This window comes from Calonectris borealis, chromosome 3 (assembly GCF_964195595.1).
Source record: "Calonectris borealis chromosome 3, bCalBor7.hap1.2, whole genome shotgun sequence".
In the NCBI taxonomy this organism is placed as follows: Eukaryota; Metazoa; Chordata; class Aves; order Procellariiformes; family Procellariidae; genus Calonectris; species Calonectris borealis.
Genome location: NC_134314.1, coordinates 114,107,179 through 114,134,207, shown reverse-complemented (window position 1 = coordinate 114,134,207; position 27,029 = coordinate 114,107,179). Strand labels below are relative to the sequence as shown.

Sequence of the window (27,029 nt, the reverse complement as noted above, 5' to 3'; positions counted from 1 at the left end):
AAGCAGGAGGGACGGTCCCCGCGGGGCTGGTGTTACCGGCGTGGCTCACCCCGCCGTGCCCTATCCCCACGATCGGCATGACCCCACAGCATGGGTCATGGAGCAGCAAAACCCCGTCCCGCCTGCCACCGCGTCCCGCGGCGCGGGTGGCGCTCCCTCTGCCGGGCCCCGCGCGGGGAGCTCGGTGCGCTCTGCCAGCCGGAAAACGCGCGCCGCTGGAAGGGAAAGTTTCTCTCCTTTGCTTATAGTGGAGAAAAAACCAGAGGGGATGGCTTTTGCAGCACAGCAAGGAGCGGGGAAAATAAGGGATCTGCTCCTGGCCAAAGCAGGGTCCTTCTTCAATGACCCCAAAGACTTGCCTGGCCTGCAAACTTAAAAAAACCCCATTAAATAATAATAAAAAAGATAAAGCAAGGACAAGCTTTTTTCACTACGTCATCATTTTAATTGCATCAACACCCAGAAATACACAAAAGAATACGTGCCAAGAGCCACCCATCAAAGACAGGCTTCCTTCCATGGTGGGTCTTACTTTCACACTTCTTTCACTCAAAAAAAAAAAAAAAAAAGAAAAAAAAAATTGCACCGGTTGACGTACAAACACAGTCTTCCCTTTTCACACATTCGTGGGTTCTGCTGCAACAGGAGGGTGAAGCCCCGGCACCCACCCCAACGTGGCCGGAGCAGCTCCCTGGGGAATGAACGGTTGTACAAAACAGTATGAAGATTTTATTACAAACGTACGCCTGCAGTGTTTACTGGTTGGGTTTTTTGTAATTTTTTTTTTTAAAGTTTCAAAACTAGGTTTTGGGTCACTAATGGCTTGTATCTTTTATCTACAGTAAATTCAGCATATATTTTTATTTTTAGGAATGTGTAAGGCATTTTGGTAAGTTGAACGGTAAGGTCTAGGTCACAGGCTCGTCAAACTGAAGTCCCTTCCTTCGAACTGTCCTCTTCCCCCTGGAGAAGGAAAACAGAGGTGGGTTACTCAAGTGGGTCTCAACCTTATTCTCATGGTGGCTCAAGTATCAAAGCATTTCGCAGATGGGCCAGGTCCTCCCTTCTGGGCAGGGAAAACTGTGACCACCATCTCGTGTGGTCCCAGGGCTTCCCAAAAGCCACCCCGATGGTTTCTGGCAGCAGGTGCCACCTTGCCTCCCGTTTTAAACTGCCGCCTGATGCACGCTTCCCCGCGGCCTCCGAAAGTGTCAAGGGGAGGGGTGGCTGTGGCCACCAAAAGTACCGTTTCCTGAAGCTGTTCTTTCAACTTCTTCACCGTTTCTCTCTCTTTGGCCAGTTGGTCCTGGGTAACCTTCAGTAGCTCCTGTAGTTTGGTTGCTGCCTGGCCCAGGTCCTTTGTTAATTTTTTTTCCTTTTCAAGTCTTTCCTACATAGGAGTCAAAAGAAGGCATCTGGCTGAGCCTCCCTTTGCCGTCTGGTGACCTTCCCCCCTCCAAAACACCTCTGGTCACCTCAGGTCTGCACTGAGCCACCTCAATGGCCATAAGCTGGAGGAGCACCCAGCTCTCTCTTTGCCGGAGATGCCAAGTGTCACCCCACCACGTGCAGCTCACTCTGGCTCCCCGTCAAACCCAGGAGATGCCATGGGCTGAGACAACCTCACACGAGCAGAACTATTTCCCAATACGTGAAAAGCCCAGCCTGCGAGAGCGTTTGCTCAAAGCATCACCCTTATCTGGACAAAGGGGCTGTGACCTGCACCCTGCTGTCCTTCAGCCACATCGGAGCTCACAGCCAGCCTTGGGGCAGGGAGCTACCTGCAGGGGAACCATCTACCTTGCCCCACCATCCCCAAGAGTGATAAATCATGCCTGCAGACCCGGACACGGCTTTTGCCGTCTTGGCTCAACACCAAGCACAAGAGAGCAGGGCAGTCAAATCACCTTGAGATGCTGGGCCTCCTCCGTGTCTGAAGCTGCTGCATTTTCAGCCAGTCTCAGCTTTTCCAGCTCTGCTTGCAAACTGCACGCTGAGCTCTGGGCCTGGAAGGGGGACACATACTCAATTAACGCATGAGCTAACGGCTGCAGGGCACCTCCTGCACCTTGCCCCGTACAGCCCCTGGTCCCCGGTGGGTCTGCCTCTAGTGAAGAGTTAGGTTATACAGCTGCGGTTGGACAGTTGGATGCTAAACGCAATGCATTGCTCTTGTTGATCCAGCTTCCATTGGGAAGACAGCCTTTCTCACCAGCAGCAGCATAAAACCCAGCTAAAGCCCTTAACCCTCATGGGAAAGAGCTGGCAAAAAAATGGGGGGACTCAGAGGGAGGCAATTTGAGGGGCCAGCAATGCCATGTGGCTTTAGCACAGCTGCCACAAGAAGTTCTTCAGATGTGTGAGGGAATGCGGCGATGTCTGAGATGCGGACAGGGCTGGGGAAAAACTTTCAAATTAATTCTTGAAATTAATTCTTGGGCTTCATTAGCAGCCAAGAACCCATAAAGGCTTTACAAAGCCTTGTATCCTCCTCGTTCACACCTACCTCCTCCAGCTCCAGCGCCAGCTTTTGCCGCAGCACTTGCTCCTTTTCCACCAGAGCTTCGTTTTGCTCTAGCTGAGTTTTCAACTGTGTTGAGAAAAGGGGAAAACACCCAGAAATAAAATTTAAAAAAAAAGACCCAAGAGAGGAGCTAGCAGGGACATCACCAAGAAAGCTGGGCTAGACAGAAGAAACGAAGCTTTCCCCAGGGGACCAAAGGGCAATAGGTACCGGCATCCCCTCCTCTCCACACAAAAGCTGGGAGGATGCTAAAGGCGAGCCCAGGGCTCAGCTTTGCATTGCCAAATTTTGCCTGCTCCTCAGGCAGCACCAGCTGGAACTTGGGACGAGACGCACCCCATAGCGGAGGGTGTGCCCGGCAGGTCCCCGCGTCCAGGAGAAGGCTCCACACTTAACGGGATTAAAAGAGATAGACGGAGCCTGGCTCGTGGCAGCACCGCGACCGGCGAGAGGTGTTAGCCCGAACGGGAGCAGCCGCTGCTAATGCCCTCAGCCCGGCTCCAGCAAGGTTTATGGAGCCTCTGTAGTCCTCATCCCCACCAGCTGGGAAGGCATCCCAGTGCAGCTCTGTCAGGGTTTCCCCTTCCTCCGAGGAGATCCAAGCCCTGACCCAATGGGGCATCGTTGGGTAGCGATGTTGGCCCGAGGGCTTGTAGCATCCCCTGCCTGCCTTCCTCAAAATCCTGTCAGCCTGATGCTGTGACGCAGGGCTCCCAAGGGGAACAGCCTGGCAAAAGCCGGCTGGCAACATGTTCCCAGTGGGAATGGGATGCATGGTTGAAAGGATGGGGGGCTGGCTTCCCCCCAACACACAGGACGGGAGACGACACAGCCGCGACAGCTCCGAGCAAAGCCACGTGCAGTTCTCCATGCGGTTAGAGACGGTGAGACAGGACAAGGGACATGGTTAAGGGTCAGTGCCTCCACGGGCAGCGGTCTCACCACCCTAACCTCGAGGGGTGCAGGCTCGCTCGGGTCAGCTTGTAACCCCACTACTTCTCCATCCTGTACATGGCTCTTCATCTCACTCAACTGCTGCCTGACCTGGAAGGAGGACCAGCAAGCCTGGCTCAGTTACACATCCCTGCACCGCAGCCGTTACAAGATCCACAAGCACCTATAGACAAAGTTTGCCGGCTTTTCTGCTTGCACACAAGCTGAAATGTTTGGAAAACCGCCTCGGTTTCTGCTAGACGCAGGACGGTGGTACCTAACCTGGGCAGCTTGAGGCACGACAGCTCCTAGGGGTGCAGAGCACATGCTTGCGCCTCGTCTGCTCTCCTTTGATCACCCAGCACCTTGGTTTAAAGCCACTGCTGAGGGTTTGCACTAACATAGTTGAGGTGTTAAATAAAGCTATCGAGGCAGGGTGGCAGGTCCCATTTTGCCATCAATCACAGCTGGGATGGCTGAGGAGGCAGTTACTTGGACACCGCCCAGCCCCCCAATTAAACCCCCCCCACTCCATCTGCCAGAGCTCCATCCTGCATCGCAGCAGCACTGGCAGTCAAGCTGCAAGCTAACAGCGCGCCTTGGCCAGAAGAAAGGGAAGGACGCTGGATGAACACAAATGTGTTCCACACTTACAACCACCTGCCCATCTAATGAGACTAAGGCTAATGACGACCCCGTGCCACGTTCCCTCAAGAGCAAGCTGGACCGTAGCTGCTGCAAGGCCGGGAAGAGTCACGGCACCCAAGGGAAACCCCGGCTCGCTCCACTCTGAGCAGCTCTGCAAGCCAGCGGTACCACTGACGATTTTAAAAACAATCTCCTGAGCCTCTCACAAGCAAAGTATGGATTTAACAACAAAAGCCCTCATGGTTTTGGTAGGTCTGTTAGCTCTCCTGGCCCTGAATCGCAGTCCTCTCCCCAACTTAGCTGCAGAAACCTAGCCCCATCCTTCAGCTCCCCGAGTGACCCCTACACACGGGCTGCACAGCCTCAATCCTCCCACCCGGAGGTGGATGGATGGATGCTTAAGGCACCCAAACCCTGCCCCAGGGTGGTGTTGGGGTAACCAGTGTCCAGTGGTGGGACGGCTGGGTTTTTCTGCTACACACCAGCTTGTGCAAGCCTTGCCGCTCTCCCTTCCTTCCCACCCCCATCACGGGAGGAAAGGCAGGCAAGTAAAAATCTCCCCCTGGGTCTCAAACATTCCCTCGGAAAGCCAGACCAGTCTGGTGCCTGGCAGGACCGAGTTTCCCCGTGCGCTGGCTGTGCCTTCCTCCCCTCCCTGAACCTGCAGGGAGGACGCCGGCCCCACAGCTGACTTTGCAAATCGGCCCCAGAGCAGTGAGGTCCCAGCAGGGCAGCTCCAAGGGTCCCCCCTTACCAGGGCCAGCTCCTTGCTCTGCTTCTGCGTTTCCATCTTCGCTGCCTCCAGCTGCTCCTGGGACTCTGACAAGAGCTGCCTCAACTGTCGAGGAGGAACAGAAAGAAAAAAAAAGTCTATTTATGCACGTGGCTTTGGAGCCCTGTGGCCCAAGGAAGCATTTTTATGATGCAACATCTCCTCAAAGGGGCCATGATGGCATCACTTGCCAACCTGCCTGCTGATGCCTGCTCAGAGAGACACCCGTGAGACAGCTCTGTCTCACCTGAGCCACAGAAATCCCACAGGCCACTGAGGAGCAGTGGACAGCATCTCCATACAGATCTCCCTGTCCCATCACCTTGCCAATGGATCTCCTGACTTCAGGTGTCTATAACCCAGACCGGAGCAAACACCTCCATCTGTTTTCTCCTGCTTTGGAAAGCTGCAGATCCCTGGGGCACTCCCCAAATCCCCGAAACGCAGATGGGTGGTGAGTCAGGCTTAGAAGAAAGGAAGTGTTTAAGAAGGTAACGGCCGCCACACTTACGACTTCAACTTCTTTTGTGTAGTTTTGGCGTTCGGAGCTGGCTGTCTCCAAGTGATTTTCCAGTTGCGTTTCCAGAAGAGAGGTGTATTCCTTTAGCTGGATTAAAAGGGAGGAAAGCAGGAGGGGAGTGATTGTTTGAGGTCCAACACATCCCAAACATCCCATGGTCCAACCCTGCCTTCCCCAGGGCAAGTCAGGAGATGGGTCCCGACTCAGCCCAAGCACAGCACGCATCTGTCTGGCACCCGCACGGGGACCTTCTCCCGTACCCAAAAAACCTTACCTGATCTGTGCTCTGCAGATCTGCTTTCAACTTCTCCACCACGCCTTCAAGGGATTTCAGCTGGAGTTGCGACTAAGCCAGAAAGGATCAGAGAAGGTCAGTGAACGGCATCTCACGTGGGACAATGAGAGTCCTTTGTTCAACCAAAAACCGGCCAGTGTTTCACTCACACCTCTCCCACTTCATCCTCTACCCAAGTGCGGAAGAAACCTGTCACAAAAGCGGAGCTCCACAGCCTGCAGGGCAGGAGCTCCTCTTCCCAGGGAGGGTAAGTCCAACAAGCCCAGGCCATAAATCGTGGAACAAGGTAACAGCTTTTGCCTGCAGGACTTCAGCTGGCTGCAGTCAGCTTTCAACACCCGAAAAACTGGCACCAGACTCAGTGCAAGTTTCCTACTGAAAGCGCCTTTGGTTTGGAAGCAGCAAGGCAGACTTTCCAATGAGGTGTCATGGGCTTTGCTATTAAAAGAAGCCAAGGTATCAGAAAAAACATGGGGTTTGCATTTAAACCTGGACTGATTTTTGAAGAGGACTCCACGGTTGCTGAATTTTTTGGAAAGGAGGAATTCACCTCTTCTCCACAGAGAGGCAGGACTGCTCTGGAACCTGCCCTAGCCACCAGACGTTCATCCCATCACGCACACCCTGCTGCCAGCACACCACCAGCAGCCACGTCATCCCCGTGCAACCCTACACCAGCCCTCGGCAGCGCTGGCGCTGCAGGAGCCGGCAACGGGCTGAGAAATCAAAGATCCCTTGTACAAGAGCTCCCCCACCTCCCTGCAGCCCCCGTTAACTTCAAAGCCCCACATGATGGACGGGGAGCAGCCAGACTGCGGAAAGTAGCTTCAGCTCAGTTCTGCGTTCAAGAGGGAGGAGATAACTTAAGTCCGCTTTGCAGAAAAGGTACGGCCAGCCAAGTTCTCCTAGACTCCAGCTAAGTCACGAGAGCTCACAAAACACATTCCCCACCAAAATCCTGGGCAACAACAGCTCTCTGGCAGCTGCCGGCTGGCTTTTTAACTAGGAAGAGCGGTACCCAGAGCTAGACGGACAGCTGGACCCAGAACTATGTGCAGTACGTGGCTTGGACCTCAGCTCCTTTCTGAAGGCTCAACGAATGCCAAGGTCAACCTGAGTTTTGAGAGCAAGCCAAGTTCTTCTGAAAATGGGAGTCCAAGAGCCCTGCACGTGCTCTCCTCCCGTCAAGCCAGCGCCCACCAGGAGGGCTCAGCCCGATGTCCAAGCATGGGAGCTGGATTACTGAAGTGGTGATGTGGTTTCCCAACTACCATGCCTGAACTGGGGAGCTGCAACCATTCCTCCAGCTCCACTGGCAGGGTTTAGGCACACATGAGGTGGGGAGGTGGGATCCAGAAGGAAGAGAAGCTTAGCTCCTCCTTCTCTGCTGGTTTGGTGACAGGGGTGGATTTGGGGAGAAGAGAAAGTCCCTGTGCCTCAGACTTCAAGGGTGGCAGGAACAGTTGGGGTCACTATCCGATTTACAGCCCACAGCCCCTCTGCTCCTGTAAGTCCAGCTCCACAAGCAACAAACCCAGGTGTGCCCCAAACATGCACCTTTTGGAGTTCCTCTTCAGACACCGTGAGCTTTGCTTTCCACACCTGCTCCTCCTCCTCCACGCTCTTCTGCAGGTCTCGCAGCATCCCTTCCTGTTGGCAAAGCCTCAGCTGAGCCCAAACCTCCTCCAGCCCTCCCAAGCCGAGCAGTGTTAGGGCTGGAAGCCCTGGCATACCCAACGCCTCTCCAAGAATTTGGGCCAAAGAACAGGTGACAGAATTAGGTGCCCCAGGTGGGGCTAGGGGCTCCCGGTTCCTAAGCTGGCTCGACCACCCTGCTCATCAGAGCCCTTGCTGTGCCACAGCCCACCACCACCAGGAAGGTTTCCAACACAATCAGGCTGAAGAAGAGCTCTAGAAATTTAGGTTTCTCCTATTCCCCTGTCTCACTGGCAAATAGTCTTTACACGGCAGCCCCCCAACATACTGAGGGATGCCCACCATGAGCCCACAGGCAGCCTGGGCTGCCAGAAGACCTCTCAAGAGGTATTTCTAGAGGAAGACCAACTCAGCGCAAACTCAGTGCAACTTACCGTCTCTGCAAGGATAGCTCTGTACTGCTCACATTCTGCTTGTAAAGTGCTTTGTGCTTCCTCTGCCTCTCTTAATTTAAGTGCTGAATCCTGAAAAGAGAGGGAAGGGATGGAGAGAGAAGTGAAGAAAAGAAACGAGTGACCCTCAGGCACTCCCTCGCCCCTCCACTTTCCAGCCCCTTCACTGACCGGGGCCTCTGTTGTAACTGTCTGCTGCTTTAGCACATCCACGGTCTTCTCCTTAAACTCTTGTAGCCACATGTCGTAATCCTGAGTTTGAAAAAAAGAGGACAAGGAAGAAAAAGGATGCTTAGACATCTGTCCTTCCCGTGCGGCAGAGGCTCCGCGGGGGTCTGAGAGGTGCCCACCTGCTGCGAGGACACGGCGACTCCGGGGAGGGCAGAGAGCAGCGTCTGCTTGGTTCGCGTCTGGAGTGCGTCCAGCTGTTGGGCCAGCTCTTCCTGTAAGAGGGACAAACTGGCATGGAACGGAGGTCTTGGGTGCCTGCTGGCCAGGCTGCCGATACCGGTCCTGCTTTTCCGTGCCTACAGGGGTGAGCTGGCACGGGGAAACCAGCCAACAGAGAAAACTGCTGCCACTGAGAACCACGAAAATGTCCTTTCCAGTTCACCCATCTTCCTGGTTCCCTGACCATGACCTGTACCGGGGATACATGGCTCTCAAGACAAGCTTTGGAGAAGCTGGCAGGAGGGTTGGGCCAGCACTGCTCCTCAGAGGAGGCACGCAACCCAGGGCAAGCATCTCTGGCGGCTTGGGGAGGCTGAATGTTTCCCTTACACCACCAGTATCACCGCTGGACAGAAATGCTGGGATTACCTTTGCTTTTGTAGCAGCAAGTAGTTTTTCCTCGCACGCCTTCTCCACTGTGGTCAACGCTTCCATTGCTTTCCAGTTCTTCTCGCGAAGGTCCTGCCGAGACCACACACAGAGGGCAATAAGCCACACATCACGCCGAAGGCCACCAAGCTGCTTGTTGGCACTGCGGAGGATTTCAAAGCCTCCGCTCAGGAAAACAGATAGCAGCCTGTTGCGTTTGTCAAGGGTCTTCCATCCCACTGCCCACGTGTGCCCCCTCCCCCTCCATTCTTTCAGTGGCCCAATGCACCGCATCGCTCAGGCGGTGGCCTTGAGGGAGCAGAGCAGAGCTGGATGGAGGCAGGAGCTCCAGAAGCAGCCCTCAGGAGGCCTAGAGCTGCCTGGAGAGGACGCAGGCCAAGTGGGAGGCTGCAAGGTTGCCTCCACGCACCTTGTAGTAGAGGGATAAGAAGCAGAGGAGCAATGAGGTGTGAGGGACCCTGCTCAGGGATTGCCTTGACCCTGCCAGGGTAGCATCTCCCTGGCTTACCAGGTCCTAAACCTCCCAAGAGAACAGGGGACACACACCTCCACCCAGACAGCCCACCGCCTGCTGCAGCCCACCAGCTCGAGCTGCGCAGCTGTGAGCAGGGGATTCCTGCTCTCCAGCAGACAAGGCAATGCCTCCAGTGCTCTGTGGGGCTGGAAGAGCCTCTGGCCGCACCACAGAGGCATCTGTAGCCAGCTACGATGGGTTGTCATTCAAACCCGAGATCTGGGTTTTGGAGGAAAAAATTGTGAGCAGCAAAAGCTAAGCCTGGTTCACTCACGTACGTTGTTTTTCGTCTTCTGTTGCTCCACCGCCTCTCGCAGCTCTGTGGCTTCCCTTTCCAAGGACGAGAGCTGGTCCGTCTTCTCCTGGAGCCTGGAAGGGCAGGATGCAGGAGTGAGTCCCAGCATCCACCTCCCTCCTGGGTAGCGAGCTGTTGAGAAGGGGACCACAGCCCTTCCTATCCCGGTCTGCTCCGGGATCCACACACAGAGGTAGGAGGAGAAACTGGGACTAAAAACCACGGCCGTGGCAATGCTGGAGTGCGATCTAGTTTTCTACTGGCTTATCAGCAATAACAAGCAAGCGAGTAGCTGGCTGGCTGTACACCCAGGACAAGAGGAAGAAGTAACCTGATCCAAAGGCCAGAAATTCTGGCTTACACCACTGGGACTGCTCCCGACACACTCCTGTCCACGGCTCGTTAAGCTGAGATAGCCCACAGCTCTGCATTTTGAAAGCATCATCCTACTGTCTTGAGTAACCATAAATCAGTGCTGCCGACTAGACACCCGAGAGCCTGCAGCTTCTCTCCACACCCTCAGATCCATCATCTGCCCTGAAGGGAGCCTTGGCTTGAGCAGACCAAGGAAGGTTCAGGTCCTTGACAAGAACCACCCAAGTCTCTTGGGTTCCCAGGACAACTGAACAGCTGCCCTCCTTTAGAGGACTGCTGGATGCTCGCTAGCAGGGGGGGCATCTGAGAAATCCTCCCCCCGTGCAGAGCCTGAGCCTTCTCGGAGGTGCCCAGCACATGGACAAGGGCCAACAGGCAGGAGTCATGACAAGGGAAACTCCACTCAAGTGCCAGGAAACCTTTCTGCGCTGTGGGGAAGAGGTTGTCAAACACTGGAACGGGAACCCAGAGAGGTGGTCAATCTCCATCCTTGGACATAACTGGAAACAGCCTCAAAAAGCCTCCTCTGGTCGGCCCAGCTTTGAGCAGGGGCTTGGATCACAGGCATACCACCCCTAGCACCACCACCACCAGAACCTCCTACTCTGCAGGACCAGTCAGCCTTCATGTGCCTGCCAGCAATTACAGTCTCACTTCAGAATGGACTGGCTGTTATTTCGGGCCAGCACTGGAGCCAATTAATATTTTAAACAGCTGTGTTGGCCAGGATTGACCTTTTCTTCCCAAGCCTGCCTAACTGGGACACACGGACAGCAAGCTGGAGGTGCTGTAGCAGTCTCCATGTGCACCTAGACCCACCTTGACCGTAGCTGCTTCATTTCTGCTTCATTGGCTGCCTGGAAGAGAGAAAGCACTTTCGTTACCTGTCCTAGGCACGTGATGGAGGTCAGTCCTTTCTCCGGCTTCCCAGAGGGGATCTCAGAGCAAAGATGACAGAGGTACTGTGTTAACACAGTGCAAAAACACCTGCTTGAGCGGTGTAACCCCCTCTCCTCCTCCCACCCCAATTAAACGAGCATGTGACCTGCAAGTCTCTGTCTTTTTCTGCCTCCCTCATCTGGCCTGCCTCCAGCAGAGCTTCGATGGATTTGATCCTCTCCAGGAGCTTCGTATTCTCTGAGCTGGCATCCTGCAGTTTCCCCTTCACGTTGTCCAGCTCCAGCAACTTGCTTTTAACCTCCGCTTCGGAGCCTAGCAGCTTGGCCTGCAGTTCTGTTGGAGGAAGGGGTGAGAAACACGGTAAGGTAGGTGCAAACAAATTTGGAGACTCCCCACCCTGCCCTGCCCAAGCAGGACTCTTGGCCAAAGAAACTTCGGCCGTGGATGCTTTCAGGAGGCACAGAAAGGGCAGGCAGGGACGCAGGACAGCACAGGAGAGGCATTGGAGTGGCATCCCAGGATAGGACCATGGACCAGTCCCGTGTCTTGCTCACACCGACACCAGGCAGTCTAACTCATCCCTGGCTCTACTTGTCCTGCCCTGACCAGCCCCACCAAGCGCCCAGCCCTGAAAGCTCCAAGTCTGCCCCGCAGCTCTCCCTGCACCGATCCAAGGTCCTCACCAGCAATGCTCTGCTGCTGTCCTTTGGCCTTTTCTGCTTCTGCTAACAAGTTTTTGTAGCTGGTCTGGGTTTTGCGGAGCTCGTCGCTTACTTCGTCCAGCCTCTTCTGCAGCGTCGCCTCCACCTCCCTTTGGGAAGCCTGCACGGCAGGAAGAGAAGGCTTTCCATGGCGTGCCAGGCACCCCAGCCAATTTGAAGCAAAGCTCCGTGTGTCACATAATGTTATTTTTAAGCTGTGCTTTGGGGGGTTTAAGTCATCCTTCCCCCGCACTCCCCCTGTGCATGAAGCATCTTGCCTTGCGCTCGTGTTTTAATATTTGCCAGCCCTCAAGTGGGAAGCAGACAACACCCGAACGTCTCGGTTCTGCGCCAAGACCACGGCCATCCTCCCCTCCGGAGAGCTAAGCTCTGAAAAACCTCTTAAAGCCCTGGTCCTAACGCACAGCCCAGCCCACTGCCACGGTGCTTAGCAGGACGGAGACACCCAGCCACGTGTTTTCACACACGGAGGAATTTTCTGTGCGGTTTGGGCCAGGGAAGACTTTTTTTTTCCATCTTAGAAAGCAGCGAGGAAGAGGCCTGGTCAAGGCAGGCGCTTCAAGGGGGAAGGCAGAGGAGGAGGACGAGGAGCGTGCTGCAAACCAGCAGCTCTACGGGTACGAGTTGCACCCTTGCAGATGGAGAAACGTTGCTTTGCATGGAGAGGACAGCAGAGGTCAACCAGCAGCCCCATCTCTGTCTGAGTGATGCTTCCAGAACCACCAAGAAAGCAGGACTTCTCTGTTTTTTGAGGATTTGACCCCGTACCCGCAGCTCAGAGCTCCAGGTGTTACTGTGGAGCACATTCTCCCTAGCACCTTAAACACATTGCTGGCTTTAAAGTCTTCCAGCTAGTATGATTTATTTAATTAGTCTTAAGGTGTGCAGCAAGCTGACAGCCCTGAATTTCTCCTGAAAACATGCCTAGAAGCTGGTGTTCTGAGCCAAGAAGGCAGCTTCTGCCTTCACGCCAGCTGCATGCCCACATCAACTCCCTTGCTCCTCACCTGAAAAAGCAGCGGGGCCAAAAACAGCCCATCAAAAGGGCACCCAAAAAATTAAGAGCAAGGATATCAAAGGCGCCTTGCTCTAGGAGCACCTCTACAAAACCATTTTGGCATGTACAGATAAAGGTCTCCACCACCACCGCCCCTTCGTAAAGAGGCCAGAGCAATTTGGAGACCACAGCACGTGCAGGAGGGACACATCACATCCCTCGCCCTGTCTGCCTGCCTGACCTGCAGCTGCTCGATCTGCTTCTCCGAGGCCACCGCTTTGATCTCCCAGCTCTTCTTCTGCTGCTCCTCTTGCTGCAGCACCTCTGATTTCTCAGACAGCTCTTTCATCAGCTTGTTGCATTCTTGCCGTAGCTTGGCCAGCTCAGCGTTTTGCCTGCACCAACAGAAGCAGGGATATTTTAGCCTGCAGGCCAGTCAAGCATCTCTGATGTTACCTAAGGGGGAACACATCCTCCTGTGAGCCTGATACAGGACTTGAAACATCTCAATGGTTGCATTTGCCTGTTTCTAGGACACGCCTGGTCCTTCAGGGAGGGGGTGGGAAGAGTTGACAAATCACTTTTGAAAAGCCGCGTTTCAATCAGAGGAGACATTCCTTTCTCATGAAGTAGAGGACGCGCGGATCTGTGTTCCCAGACACAAGAGGAAGCACTCTAAGCAGCTGGAGCCCGCTCTGTAATTATTTGACCGCTGTTAATCAACAGCCATTTCAGACTTTCTATAAAAAGGAGTCTGAAATTCTTCTACCTAGCTTTGTTCTGCATGCACTGGGCAGGTCTCAGTTCTCTGCAGCATCACTCCCGTCAAAGAGCCAGCTGCATTTCTTCTGAAGTTTGAGAGTACGAACTCCCCTAAGGGGGGAAGTGCCATGGCGCCTTCTGGTCCCCTCTCCCCCGCTCTGCTGCCTGTTGGCTCTAGCGTCAGAGACCCCAAAGCAGAGAGGGTTTCCTCTGCCCTTCCACTTGGGAAGAACATCTTTGCTTCCCCTGCCAGCCCCCTACAAAAGCCATTTGGCAAGCTCTTCCTCACTCCCTCCTCTACCTCCAGCTAGTTGGGGGGTCTGTAGAAGCACCTTCAAGAAGGGGGGTGGCCAAGCCCGACGGACAGCCAACCCCAGGGTTTGCCAGAGGGCTCTGCCCCCCGCCCCGGACTTACTTGCTCTCCATCTGGCTGGTGGCCTGGTTGAGGGCATCCCTCAGGATAGAGTTCTCCTGCTGCAGGCGAGCCAGCTGCGTGTTGGGGCCGTTCTCCAGCTGCTCCTGCAGGGTCCGGATCTAGAGGAGCCCAACAGGGGTTAATGCTGCCACCGGCCCCTTTGCTCTCCCTGTGAAGCCCACGCGATGAGCAAGAGGGACTGGCAACACAGGGGGGTGTCTACTGATGCTGACAGCCCCCAGGGATGTGACATCCCATGAGGATGCTCCCACAGGCCTCTTCTCTCTCGAGCTCCATGGTCCAGGAGCATCGTGGAGTCTCACTCCTCCCCGAGGCTCTGGTCCCCTCAGTCTCAGTCTTCTCCAAAAGACCACACATCTGCCACCAAAAGCCACCTGGCAGCCAGAGGAGGAAGCTGCAGAGCACAGCGTGGGGCTCACCTTGCCCTGGAGCTGCTGCGTTTCGCTGACGTGGTCCTGATAGCTGGCCTGCATGCGTGCCTGCACCGCCGCAATCTCCCGCTCGCGAGCAAGCAGCTGCTCCTTCAGCTTGCCCTCCACGGCCGCTGCCTTGGCCCGCTCGGCCGCCAGTTCCTTCCAGGAAAGAAGTCACCCAGTTAGTCCTCAGCGTACGAGTTTCCCCACTTTAAGGGGATGAGAAACCGGTGGCCTCCTAGCTCAGAAGACTTAAAAGTCCAGCCCTTTTGGAGCTGCCCCCGTGCCCAGCTGCGCCATTTAGCACTTACATTTCCTCCTGCATTTTGTTTTGGGCTCTGTGGCCACTGGATGCCACTGTTGTTCCACATTGGACCAGCTAAGAGAAAGGAGTAAGACAGCCTGGAATTTTATTTTTCCCCGCCTAGGATCAATAACATCACATAAAGTTTGGGGCAAAGCAGGAAAATTTAAAAAAATAAAATAAAATAAACACCCTCCACCCCCTGCCGAGGCAGGGATGCTCTGTTGGCCGTCTGGGCAACGCCGTGCCGCTGCCCTGCGCAGTTTGCACGGGCAGGGGTTTAGCACAGCGCCGGAGCGCATGGGATGGCTTTGCCCTCTCCTCTCCTGCCTGCAGGCAGATGGACCCGCCGCTGCCAGGTCCTGCCGGCCGCAAGGCAGGAGGTGCCAAGTCCAGCGTGGCGGAGGTCTGTTCCGACTTCAACACCCAAAAGGAGGTGGAGATGAGGGGCTGAGTTGGGGATAGATTGTGTAAATAGGATCAGGCTCCTTAAAAAGGGACAGATCAGCTCCTTCTCAGCTCAGGGAATCCAGGCAGAGACGAGAAGGGATCTATTTTCCTCCCTAAAGCAGCAGAAAGCTGCAATCTCTTACGGGAAGGGCTTTCCCCTGCGTCTCCTGCGGCTGCCAACAGGCGCTACCCTGCGGCTCTTGGGCTGGTGCCTCCCTGGGCTGGATCAGGCCCGGGAGAGGAGGTCAGGCGGGGATCTTCTCCCCTTTTTGGGGAGAAAACAGCAAACGGGTGAAGGACCCAGAGAACCCCTGGGCTTCACCTCCAAGGGGGATGAGATGCAGGGCGCGGGAGGCACACCAGCGTGACCACGACGAGCAGAGCCCACGCCGAGGATGCCGGGAGGGCCGCGCGGTTCTTACCTTGCTCAGCTCCCGCAGCTTGTTTCTGGCAGCAGCCGCATCCTCCTGCTCGGCGGTGAGCTGCTTCTCCTTCTCTTCCAGCTGGCGTTTCAGGACAGCGACCGGGTCACCCTTCTGTGTGGCCTGCCAGCGGAGCAGCACATCAGTGGGGACCACCACCTCCGGACCCATCCCCATCACCCCACACGCGCCATATCCTGCCCTCTGCTCCAGGGGAAAATTCAGCTCCATTCTGCGGGACTGACCCTCGGGGCCAGCTTGCCTGAAAACATGCCACCTTCCCTCCCCTCCGCACCTCCCGAGGCTCGGCAGAGCCCTGGTGGCGGGTGGCCACGCTGGCGCTGGCAGCCCTACCGTGTGCCAAGTGTCCTGGACGATGCCCGCTTTCTCCGTCAGGATCTCGATGAGCTGCTGGGCCTCCCCCTCGCTGAACACCATGCTGCTGACGGTGGACACGAGCGTCTTGTAGGGAAGGTAGAGGGGCCCGTCTGAGTCCGTGGGTGCTAGGGAGGAGAGAGGAGGAATTGGGACCGCTTGAGCCAACGGCAGAGCTGAGTAGCATCATCTCAGTTGGCTTCAACCCCACAATTGCCATTTCAAACCAGCATCCACCCAGATTTCCACAGTCAAGTTTGACACCTCTCTAACTGAAAGCAATATGAGAAGTGCTGGAGATGACACTCACCACACACATGTGCTTCTTGAGCCAGCTGTCACCTCTGCCTGGCTCTACTACTGGTCCCACCACCCTGCCGCCATCCTCCATCAAACTGAGTGATTCCCAGCAGGAGCTGGGCATGCTTTGCCGATGCCAGGGAGCAGAGTCGTGTTGGGCATCAGAAGCCGGACCACACCACAGTACAACCTTGCTGGGGGACGTCACCCCATGTAGCGGTGCCAGTGATGTAGAGCGCAGCAAGGTCATCTCCTGCCTTTCACCAGGCAGGTTTGTTCCAGCTCTTTGCTCAGGGAATGACATGACTCCAATCTTTCCCCTACCCCTCTGCTAACCCGGGAAAGCCAAGTAGCATCAGGAACCATGATGCTGTTGTAGGACCACAGTGCACATGGTCACGATGGATATAGGGTGGCAGGCAGTGGTTTAGGAGCTCCTGCGCATTGTCTATGGCCCAGTGGGCTTATTTTCCTAAAAAATCCAAGAAGAAAATGCAGTTTGGACGCCAGTAGCTCCAGAGCTTCTAAAGCCGTTAACACCAGGGTCTCTTGAACGCAGAGCTCAGACCCCCAAAGCAGCAAGGTCAGAGAAGGAGGAGGAGGTGCTGCAAGCGTCGGAGCAGAGATTCCCCTGCAGCCCCTGGAGAGGAGCCCGCGCTGGAGCAGGTTCATCCTGAAGGACTGCAGCCCATGGAAGGCCCCACGCTGGAGCAGGGTAAAGGTGTGAGGAGGAAGGAGCGGCAGAGAGGAGCTGTTATGGACTGACCACAGCCCCCATCCCCCTGTGCCGTTCAGGGAGGGGAAGTAGAGGAGTTGGGAGGGAAGGAGTTAAGCTAAGCCTGGAAAAAGGGCAGGGGGAAAGGTGTTGTTTTCATTTTGTCTCTGTTTCTCAACTATTTTAATTGGGAATAAATTAAATTAGTTTTCCCCAAGTCGAGTCCGTTTTGCCTGTGATAGTAATTGCTAAGTGATCGCCCTGTCTCTATCCCAACCCATGAGCTTCCCCATCTTATTTTCTCCCCCATCCTGTTGAGGAGGGGGAGTGAGAGAGCGGCTGGGTGGGCATCTGGCAGCCAGCCACAGTCAACCCACCACAGCAACAGAGCAGCAAAGCCCGGGAACGCCTAGCAGCTCCAGAACGCACCGTTTGCTCCTGGGCTTCTGGTAAATCCATTTGGGATGGCAGCGGTAAGCCCTGGCAGCAGCAGAGTCTGTCTCACCAGCAGCAGCCACTTCCCAGCAGCGCAGCCGGGGCAGCTCTACGGTCTTGTGCAACCGGGGCCCAAGAGCTTGGCTCACACTTTACTCACGCTGGCAACAGTGCAGATGCAGGACAACACATCACATCCCCTGGCCTGGTCCCGCTGGGCGGAGGGACCCACCAAGCGAAATTTTGCCCATCTCCTGGAGGCATTGCGCAAGTGAGCCTTGCACAAGGCGGGCACGACGCAAACCCCACCTTGCAGCTGGCAAACGGAGCCGGGGCAGCCTGCCAAGCCTCGGCAAAAGGAAGCCTACGCTGTCGCTGAGCCCATTTGCAGAGTCGGAAACCTCGCGCCTCGCCGAAGGAAGCGGTGAAACAAGAACCAGCCGTGGGGCAAAGCTGCCACGGGAAAGCACAGCAGGGACAAGGGGTCTGAAGAGCGGCTTCTCTAACCCAAGGGGACACGGGAGACACGGACGGCCCTTGCGTGGAGCCCCACACCAGGGAGGCTGCAGCCCAGACTGGGTACCCACGTGTGTTTCATGGGAGAGCGTGCCTCCTGCTATCACAGATAATGACCTGGGATCCGAGCACACACTAACCACTTGCAAGCAAGTTTTTGTGTGATGCACGAGGCTAAAAACGAACCACACAAGAGAAAAACACCCCAAGCCGCTCTTGTCAGGTTTGCCATCTGTTTCAGTCCCGAGCATGTGTCTTTGAACACTTCGAACACCCATTTTTATCTTGGGATAATTTGTTGCTCCTGCCTTTGAGGAGGAGAGACCACAGCTGCCGAAAGGCTGCCCACAATACCTTGGTCAAACTGCAGCCAGCTTTATGGCGCAAATACTGCCGAGAGCTTTCCTTTGAAAAATCCCACAGGAGCAGCTAAGACATCACTCTTGGCTTTTAAGACATGCAGGATCGGCAGTTCATACCCAAAGGAGTGGATGTTCAGAGCAGCCAAAAAAACTCCCAACTGAACAAGTGCTAAAAGTTCATCTCCCATCCACATTCCCTCAGCTTTACAGCTTCAATTGAGGACCGTGTTCTTCAGTGTTAGAGAAGTGCATCCCTGCATGCACATGCCAAACCAGCCATCTCCAGTTTCCCTAACACCATCGCTGCGGCTGCTCAAACTGTTTCAAATCTCATCACTATGTGGAGATGGCCTTTAGTAAAATCCTTTCCTCAGAGGAGCAGATACAAGGGTTTTAACCCAACCTTGAAGACCAGCGGCCACAAAATGTCCTGCTGAGAAGCAGGTCCTCTTCCAAAACATGGGTGTGGAAACTGCCAGGTTACACAGCAGCCTAGGTTGGGATATGCTGGAGAAGGCTAGCAAGCAGGGGTGTCTTTTTGTTTGGTTGGTTTTTTTGGAAGTAAAGAAAGAAATGAAACCTATGCACACCACATCACATCTTTGAGAACACCTGAGAGATTTCTCCCACGTGTCCATATGGGAACACTTCTACAGGTCTGAAGGCACTCACATTTTTAGTGCCTGTAATTATCACTTAACCAAAAATAAACCCCAAACTGTTCACATTGGTGCAGTGAGAGGCAAGAATCCAGCTGTAGAGCTGTTTCTTCCCTCCCTACACCTATTTACACCCTGGAGAGTTCAGGACCACTTCCTTCAACCTCTTCCATCTCCGAGTCAATCAAGTGAGGCAGGAATGATGACGGGCAAGTTTTCCCTTCCCTGTGACATATCCAAAGTCACATCCCTCTAACTATCCTATGATCAATCCCCTGCAGTATAAAATCCCTTCAATCCTCTCTCCTCCAACAGGTGTTTTTCACGTCCGCTGAAGAAGGAGGTTACCCTAGCAGTGACCCTCCTCCCTGTAGAAGAAGAGTGGTAGAGCTCCTGTGTGCTTTTAAATCAGGGTGGAAGGGGAAAACACCTCGTCTTGGCTTCCCACCCAGATGTCCAGCACCTTGGCAGCTGCGCCCTCTCCCAGGACAGGTACATGCACCTCCCATTCATTCCCAGTGTGCAGATCTGCTCAGAGACCCCCAACACAACAGCAAATCTGAGAGGAACCTGTAACTCTCCAACACCTGTGTGCTGGACCAAGGAGCTAAGCACCAAGCAGGGGTACCCAATGCCAGGAGGCAACACACTACAGAGTGAAAACAAGTCAATAAACTCTTGACTTCAACTCTACTTCCCCCCAGAGAGAACTACAGTCCAGTACAGGCTTTTTCAACCCACCTTCCCCTTGGCGCACATGGTCCATCTCACCAGAGACAGCCTTTCTACAGCTGCCGTGTTTCCAACACTGAAGAAGAATGAAGAGATCTCAGAATGGGATAGCCCTGTTTTAACAGCACCAAGATGCCCTGCTGGCTTACTTGATGGGGATATATGCAGAAGAATTTGGCCTTACCTGGCTCGCTCTTCTTCTTGGATGCAGCCTTCTTCTTGACAGGTCCATCATGCTTCTGCTCCTCATGGGTCGGAAGAGCATCGGTTTTCTTGATGGCGACAGAGCTGATGACCGGAGCACTTTGCTGCGTGCCAACTGGCTGCACGGCCACAACAGGCACCTCCTTAGGGGTCACCTCCAAGACGGAAGAACTTTTGGGGACACTGACAGGAGGCGAAGCCAACACCGGGCTAGGAGCAGGCTCTACCTTTGCCACCTTCTTCTCCCTCTTCCTCTTCTCCTTAGGTGACGGAGCAGGTTTCTCCTTTTCCTGGGGGGCCATTGACACCGCTGTGATTGGAGACTCAACAGTTACAGGCTCAGGCACCACAGCAGGCTCAAGAATCACATCCTTGGGAGAGTCCATCACTTCCTGAGTCAGCTGCTGCTCCGGGATCTTTCCATTAGGTTTCTCTTCCTTTTTCTTTGCCTTTCCTTTTTTCTCAACAGGTTTCTCTTTCTTCTTTTTCTCTATTTTCTGCTGTTGGGTCTTCTCAAGCTCTTTGCGTTGCTTGGCCAAGGCTTCCTCGTAAGATGTCTCCTTCATGGAGAAGGTGGACACCAGGAAGATCCCGATGGCTGATATCACCATAAAACCTCCAAAGACCATAACACCCAGCGTCTGAGGGTCATACACATCCATCCTGCCTTATTCTTCTGTGCCTGCAAGACACAGATCAACAGTTAGTGGGGAGAGAAAAAAAGAGATGTAATGGCCTCCCTGAGTAGTGAGTTTCATATGGACATCTCTGTCTCCAAATGGCACCATGCACTGAAAAGACAAACGCTCAAGGTTCACACAACTGGTGAGGGCGACCTGCCCACACACCCCCCAGTTTGTGCTCTTCCACTACGTTGCCTATGCACAGTGGTCCAGCCATACTGCAGCAACTGATTTCACTGGCTGCAGCAATCTCCAGAAGAACCAAAGAGGAGGAAGACAAAACCAGGGATGCAATCAGAGACAGCCATGAGCAACTACCCATTACATGTCCAATGGGATGGTTTTGCATGACCCTAGGCAATACCTGCAGCCCTGTGGCAGTAAGAAAGCCTGTTTTCAGATTGTTTGGTGCAGGTGGGCCAAGATCTGGACTCTCCCTGGAGCTCCTGGCCTTTTCATTGCACCCAGATGCACATCCAGGCCTCAACTTTGGAATAAAACATCGCCCTGGAAGGAGAAAGCATGCACAGGTGAGCTTTCCCCAGCTTTGCAGCAGCCCTGGCCTTGCAACCTGCACCCTGGGGCACTGCTGGCTTCTGCCCACCCCGGCGGGGAGGACGCGTAGTGACCACATCCCACTGGGTAGCTGCTCCCAGCGAGCAGAACCACCCCAGCAATGATGCTGCGTGCACAGACGCCACACAGAGAACCAAATCACAACCATTTCCTCGAGATGCAAATACCAGTAAAAGTCAGAAGTTCAAGCTAAAAAAAAAAAAAAAAAAAAAAAAAGCACGGTCATTAATTATCTCATCTCCCCAACAGACGCCCACAGGAAAAAGTGAGACTTGCAGAGGGAGCGCTGGATGCGGCACGTCTCTTTCCACTTCTGCTATTAGCTGGCGGGCAAAACGGGCACAGGGTCCTTCCCACCCTCCTCTCCAGCCTCAGTTTCTCCACCCGTAACACATGGAGCAGCAACGGAGACCATACTGCCTGGTCTGAGATCTGGCAGGCAGGGTGCAGCCACGCATGGAGAAAGATGTTGCTATCTCCACTCTTCTTAATTGCTAATTGAACCCTGTGCCCAGTTTCAAAGCCAATCTCTTCTCTGCTGTCCCACTCACGTGTTTCTCCCATTGGGGCATCACCTCCACGTGGCTCCGAGGTGGCTCATGAACCCCCTGATGCTGAAGTCAGGCAGTTAATCTGCAAAGGGGCACTTTCCAGGAGGTGCCAGGTTGCGGTTTCTCATCATTGTGCCTCAAAACGTAATCAGGAAAATGCAGAAAGTCCTCGGCTATCAGAAGTTCCCATCCCCACGCTTAACTGTAAACATTATCAAATTTCCTCTTTAAGAGGTTGTGGGTTGAGGAGGGAGGGAGGGGCTGGAAGGGGAGGAGGCAAAAATAAGAATAAAACTAAGGAGATCAGCATCTTTTCAAAACCTTGGTGCTCGCAGGGAGAGACCTTGGAGCCTCTTCCTTTCTAACAGCCGGAGCAATGAACTCACAGCCGAATCTGCAGCTCAAAGCCGCTCGTGCAACGAGGGGGTGACAGTGCAATGAAAAACTCTCCTCCAACACCCGAGCAGGGGGTGCAGAGCTGGAAGGAGCTGCAAAGCAGCCGTCTCTGACCGGAGATACCCACCTGCCCGGGGAAGGATGTTTTAACCAGCAGCCCAGCTCTCCCTGCCGCCTCTCCAAGCATCCCAGGCGAAGCAGGAGAGAGCTGGCAGGCAGGAGGGCTGCCAACGCCAGCTGGAACCAGCCTCCCCTGGCAGGGACAACTTTCCACCCTGGGGCACCGCTCGAGATCCCAGCTGATACTACAGGCATCGCTATTTCACGTCTGCTCCAGCCGTTTCGGATTTAAATGGCCTCAGCCAGCACATCTGGTGCAAAGTCACTCCCTTCTGACTAGGTAGCATCACTTTGGGATGGTCTCCACCAGGACAGAGAGATTATTCCTAATCTGCAGGGTGAAAAGGGTTGGATTTCCTCTCCCTGGCAGTAAATAAAAAGTAGGGCTGAAGAACACATACGCACGACCTTGTGCTGGTTTTAGGGCTACACTGAAGCACCCAGGAGCTGTTTTAGGGCAGAACAAGGCGACCTGCATTCCTTGCCCAGCAACCCTGACACACTGGTAAAAATAAACCCTTCCTGACCTCATACTGCCGGAGCTTCATATTTAGATAAAAATTTGCCACTCCAGCTTAGGGCAAGGGCATCGCCGAGCGCTCGCAAATGCACTCCAACTGCACCAGCTGCTACTGTGTCACCTCCAAAAGCAGCTGGATGGAGCCCACAGAAGATGGGAACAGAGGAAAAAACCCAAACCTCCGCTATAGAAGCATCCAGCACGCGGAGGATGGATGAGAGAGGACAGCGTTATTACGCAGAGACCAGGGTGGTGAGGTGGGTGACGTGGCGGTGCCGGATGCGGCACCGCGGTGCCGGAGCCCTGTGCCGGCCCTGTATCTCACCCCTCACTGCTGTCCCCCCTGAAGCCCTTACAGGCAGGGTGCTTGGGCCCCACGCTCCCTCTCCCCCGCAGGCAGCCTCACCCAGCCCCGCTGCAGTAAAAGCTGCCTGTACCTTGCCTCCTCTCAGGCTTTACAGCCAGGGTGAGATAACGATGCAGATTAGCATTAAAGTCCTTCCTAGCTCAACAAAAAAAAACCCACAACAACCTCCTCCAAAACAAAACACAAGAAAAAAGCAGCCCAGAGCACTAACCTAGACGAGGTGTGGACCTGCTGGAAGAGCCGTTGCAGCAGCCGGAGGTCGTGAAAGCAGCCGAGATGCTCACACGGACCATTCGCAAGCTCCCACTGCTGGACCAGAGAAACCCCGCGCTGTTCCCAAGGACAGGCATGTCAGGAGAAAATCCGAAATGAAGAGTGAGAGATACCAACCAGGCAGCAATTACTCCCAGCAGTGCTATCACAGCAAAGGAAAACTTTGGTCCTGTCTCAACGCCCGTGCCCCGCAGCCCACGGCGCGAGGCCGATCCTGGCAGACCCAACACTGACTCCAAGGAGCAAGTTCTACCAGTAGAGTTCCTCCTGTGGTCGAGACTTGGCATGGACCAGCCCAACAACTCATTCAGGGAAGAGCCTATCGCTCCGACAGCGCAAAGACGGCGGCAGGCTGTACGCTACCACGCGCGCTTAAATCAAACCAGTCTGGCTTTGGCATTTGGGGGCTAAGGAAAAGTCTTCCTCTGGGAACTTCCTGATGCATAAATGCAAGAAGCAATGCGCCGCAGCGTTAGCATCAGAAGCGAAGCTCTGCTTTGGCATTTCCTGGCCTCGCCGCCTTCTCCCTTCAGAGGGCTGAAAGTTTGCTCCTGGATTTGCAGAGCAAGATGCTGTCCCCCTCGTGAGCGCAGTGGCAGGAGTGTGCATGCCTTGCCCTTCAGCAGGAAAGCCCTCCACGCTTCCCACCTGCGCAAAGCCTTAGCCCCTTAGCCAGGACACAGAAAAATAGGGCACTGAAGGTACCGCTGCTTGTCTGCTCGCGGATGCCTAGAGGATAGTTTCGCATGTATAGGTTCGGCTTGACAGCCAGGCTTTGAAGAGGCTTGAAGACTTCAGCATCCCCCCCTCTGTACCTTCTCCTGGTCTTCAGAGGCAAGCCAAAGGATTGGGGCAGGGGATTTTCTCCTTACGATGGTGTTTTTCAATCTGATGCCCAGGCTGCTTCGGGAGAGGGTTGTGTGCCTAAGGGGTGCAGGGACACCACCAGCTATTGGAGTCCACGTTCGAAAAAATCAAGTTCATGTCTGGCACTGAGCGCATTAGTCTGCGTGAAGTTTCTTGAGCAGGACCATCCTCTACTCATCACCCAGGCAAAACAGTGGAAATCATCAACATCTCCATATGCAAACTCCTTCCCCAAAATATCTTGTTCAGATAAAGCTTTCCACCACCACCAGAACAGGAACAAGACAGACAACTGATATTTCACTTGGCCTTCTCATGTAAAGGAGCCAGCTGAAATACTGTGCTCCGACTCTTCCGTTCCTGTGGCTTTTTCTCGTTATCCATCAAACTTCCCAACATCCCAGATAACAGCCCAGGAGACCTGACCTCCCTCGCCACCCTGCACATGCAGTCACCTCTGTTTGCCCTGAGCAAAAGTCCAACTCACCGTAAGGGAGCAAAACCAGTGAAGCACTCAGCCTTGCTGCGTTTTCAGCACCGAACAATTTCCAGGACTAACCAACCCACAGACAAGCAGCGCGACGGCACCGGGGCCGCCCTCAGTGTCTTGCGGTCGCATTTGCCAGAGACAGCTAAGAGTCATCCTTTCCTCCCCTGTGCAACTGCTTCCACAAAATCCACGGGAATTCGGTATCTTTGCAACTCAGCCCTCACCAACCCTGGTTTAAACCAGCCAGGTCAAGCATCAGGTGGGCAGGAGCAAAGGAAGAGACAGTTTGTGCGAGAGTTACAGAAACCTTATTTCTTTACACAGCCAACGGAAAATACATCTGTTACCTCCCCCTGGTCCGCAGGTGGGAAAAGATGCTCTTTGCAATCGCTCCCCCTGCAATTCAAGGCTTGCACTTTGCCATGGTGTCAAGGTCGCATCTCAGAGCAATGTAGAAGAAGAGGTGATGGGGCGTTGGAGGGCAGAGAAAGAGAGAACTGGGTTGGTGCAGCCGAGCTCCATGTAGCCCAGAGCAACGCCTGCCTGGGAAGCACCTGCAGCTCCCTTTCCTCTACAGCACCTCCCAGCAGGTTAAAAAAAAAAAACAAATAAAAAGCTCTCCCTTCCCTAAACTCGCACACACAAGTCGGTCAAAGCTCACTGACCCAACACACAAGTTTCCAGGCTGAGATTTCGGCTTCCTCCAAAGCGCAAAATTATCTCCTGGGCCATCAGGGCAAGAAGCAGGCAGCACCTAAGGGACCGGCTGCTGTTTCAGGAGGGCACTGTCTGGCCTTTGGTTCAAAGAAATAAGGTCTCATCTCCTTCCCTGCCCCTGGTCTGCAGCTTCCCTCGCCAAAAGGTGGCACAAGGGCAGAGGCATGGCCGTGGACAGTATTCCTCCAGCACAAGGGAGCGAGAGGGCGAGGGAACTGGGAGGCCTGATCCTGCTGATGGCAGGGCAGCCCGGCAGCGGGAGAAGGCGGCAGCACTGCTAGCAGATAAAAGACAATCACCAGATACTTCTCCTGGAGTTTCTCTCTCCGCCCTGTTGCGATAGAGAGAGACAAAAATTAAAAACAAATGAGAAAAGCCCGTGCGCAGCGAGCGGGTCCTGCCCGCGTCCCCGGCAGCCTCTGTTTAAATACATTTTCTGCGTAAATGACTGTGCATTTCCAGCCTCCCGGCGGCATGTGTTACTCTACGCAGCAACTCCAGAACAACCGCACCAATCGTCAACAGTTATAGCTCGACTTAATTGAACGTGTCTTAGCGCTCCATTAGCTCTTGCAGTGCGGCGGCAGCAGCAGCCGCGGTCCTTGGCAGTGGTGCCAGCTCCCTTCCTAAACCTTGGAGTAAAAAAAAAAAAAAAAGGCAGAAAAAACATATATATACATGAGAAGGGCGTAATAGCACCGTAACACAGCTGCATCTTGACTAATCTCTGCGGCGGCTATTACAAATTTTCTCTCCCCTCCCCGGTCCGAAGCGGCGTTTCACCGCTGGCCCTCATCAGCTTCTGCTTGGGGTTCACATTCCAGGTAGCACCCGCCTCGCCCAACTCCTTCCAGCCATTTCCCGGCGATGCGGGCGAGGGGAGGCCACTGCCATCGCTTCTGCGAAGAGGAAAGCTGACATTTCAGGCGGGGAGGTTCCTCCGTCGCGCCCGGCCACGTGTGCAGGCGCACGCTCTCCCCGCTGGACCGCTTCCCCAGCGGGGCGAGGAGCGGGGCGTCCCGCCGGGACACCCGCGGGAAAGCTGGCGACATCCAGTTTGGAAAGACCCCAGGGTGGGGGGGGGGTGTCTCTGCTTGTGGGGTCACCGCCTCTCTCCAAACGTTTCGGGCATCGCCAGACCCCGCGCTGCCGGAGGTGTCCTGGTGCTGGGAGGGATTTTTTGGGGGGCTTAATTAAGGAAAAAAAAATAAATAAGGCAAAACCGCCTGAGGGCTGTGACCTTTTGTAACCGCGCTTAATCAGATTAATAAATTTCATCAGGCCGGCGCTCGGGCAGGGGAATAGGTTGCAGCGCCGCGGGGCGGGCGGCGATGCCCGGGGGGGTGGCGGGCGGGGGCCGGGGCCGGGGGGGCCGGGGGCGGCGCGGGGCCTCTCCCCTCCCTCCCTGCCTCCCTCCCCTCCCCGGCCGGCCGCACACGCCGCCATTCCGCACCGCCCTCGCCGCGCCGCGGGCCATTCATCCGCCCGACCCCCCCGCAAACGTGGCCAGACCCCAAACCCGAGATCCCATCCCCCCTGCCCCCTTCCCCGGTTCCACGCGGGACACTCTTCCGCGCGTGGGAGCGGCGGGGCGAGGCGGCGGGGACGCGTGTGGGGGTCCCCACCCTACTCCACTCCACGCCTGCTGACAGCCGGGAGGGGGGGGAGCGCCGGGGGGGGGGGTCCCCCGCGCAGCGGGGGGCAGGCGGTGGGGGGGGTCCCACGGCGCGACGCCCCCGCATGGAAGTGGAAGTGGAAGGGGAAGGGGAGAGGGAGGGTGACCACCGCCGCCTACCCACCCGTGCCGGGTCGCGGTCCCTCCTCGCCGCCGCGGCCGTGTGGAGTCGTGGCACTTTCCGCCGCTGTCTCGCCGGGCTCGGCCGTCCCGCCCCGCCCCGGCCCGCCCCGCCGCTCCGCGCCGCGCCGCGGGGCCCACTCAGC

The 27,029-nt window shown here is 55.2% G+C and overlaps 1 protein-coding gene across 3 annotated transcripts; it reads right to left on the bottom strand.

Moving 5' to 3' along the window:
- Positions 1–422: 422 nt before the first annotated feature.
- Positions 423–27,002, bottom strand: RRBP1 (ribosome binding protein 1). Of its 3 annotated transcripts, XM_075147379.1 has the most exons (24): positions 26,888–27,002; positions 19,509–20,210; positions 15,585–15,733; positions 15,231–15,353; positions 14,061–14,213; positions 13,621–13,739; positions 12,685–12,838; positions 11,408–11,546; positions 10,870–11,057; positions 10,644–10,681; positions 9,433–9,523; positions 8,620–8,712; positions 8,151–8,243; positions 7,972–8,052; positions 7,783–7,872; positions 7,250–7,342; positions 5,672–5,743; positions 5,389–5,484; positions 4,860–4,943; positions 3,476–3,568; positions 2,507–2,590; positions 1,908–2,006; positions 1,247–1,390; positions 423–963 (listed from the first exon to the last, which is right to left on the bottom strand). In XM_075147379.1, the coding sequence occupies exons 2-24, from the start codon at positions 20,188–20,190 to the stop codon at positions 925–927; spliced, it is 2,997 nt and encodes a 998-aa protein (XP_075003480.1). In that variant the 5' UTR covers positions 20,191–20,210; positions 26,888–27,002; the 3' UTR covers positions 423–924. The 3 variants fall into 3 exon arrangements, with proteins under 3 accessions (XP_075003480.1, XP_075003481.1, XP_075003482.1); XM_075147380.1 differs by lacking the exon at positions 3,476–3,568 and having other exon boundaries at positions 26,888–26,995; XM_075147381.1 differs by lacking the exon at positions 1,247–1,390 and having other exon boundaries at positions 801–963; positions 26,888–26,989.
- Positions 27,003–27,029: the final 27 nt, after the last annotated feature.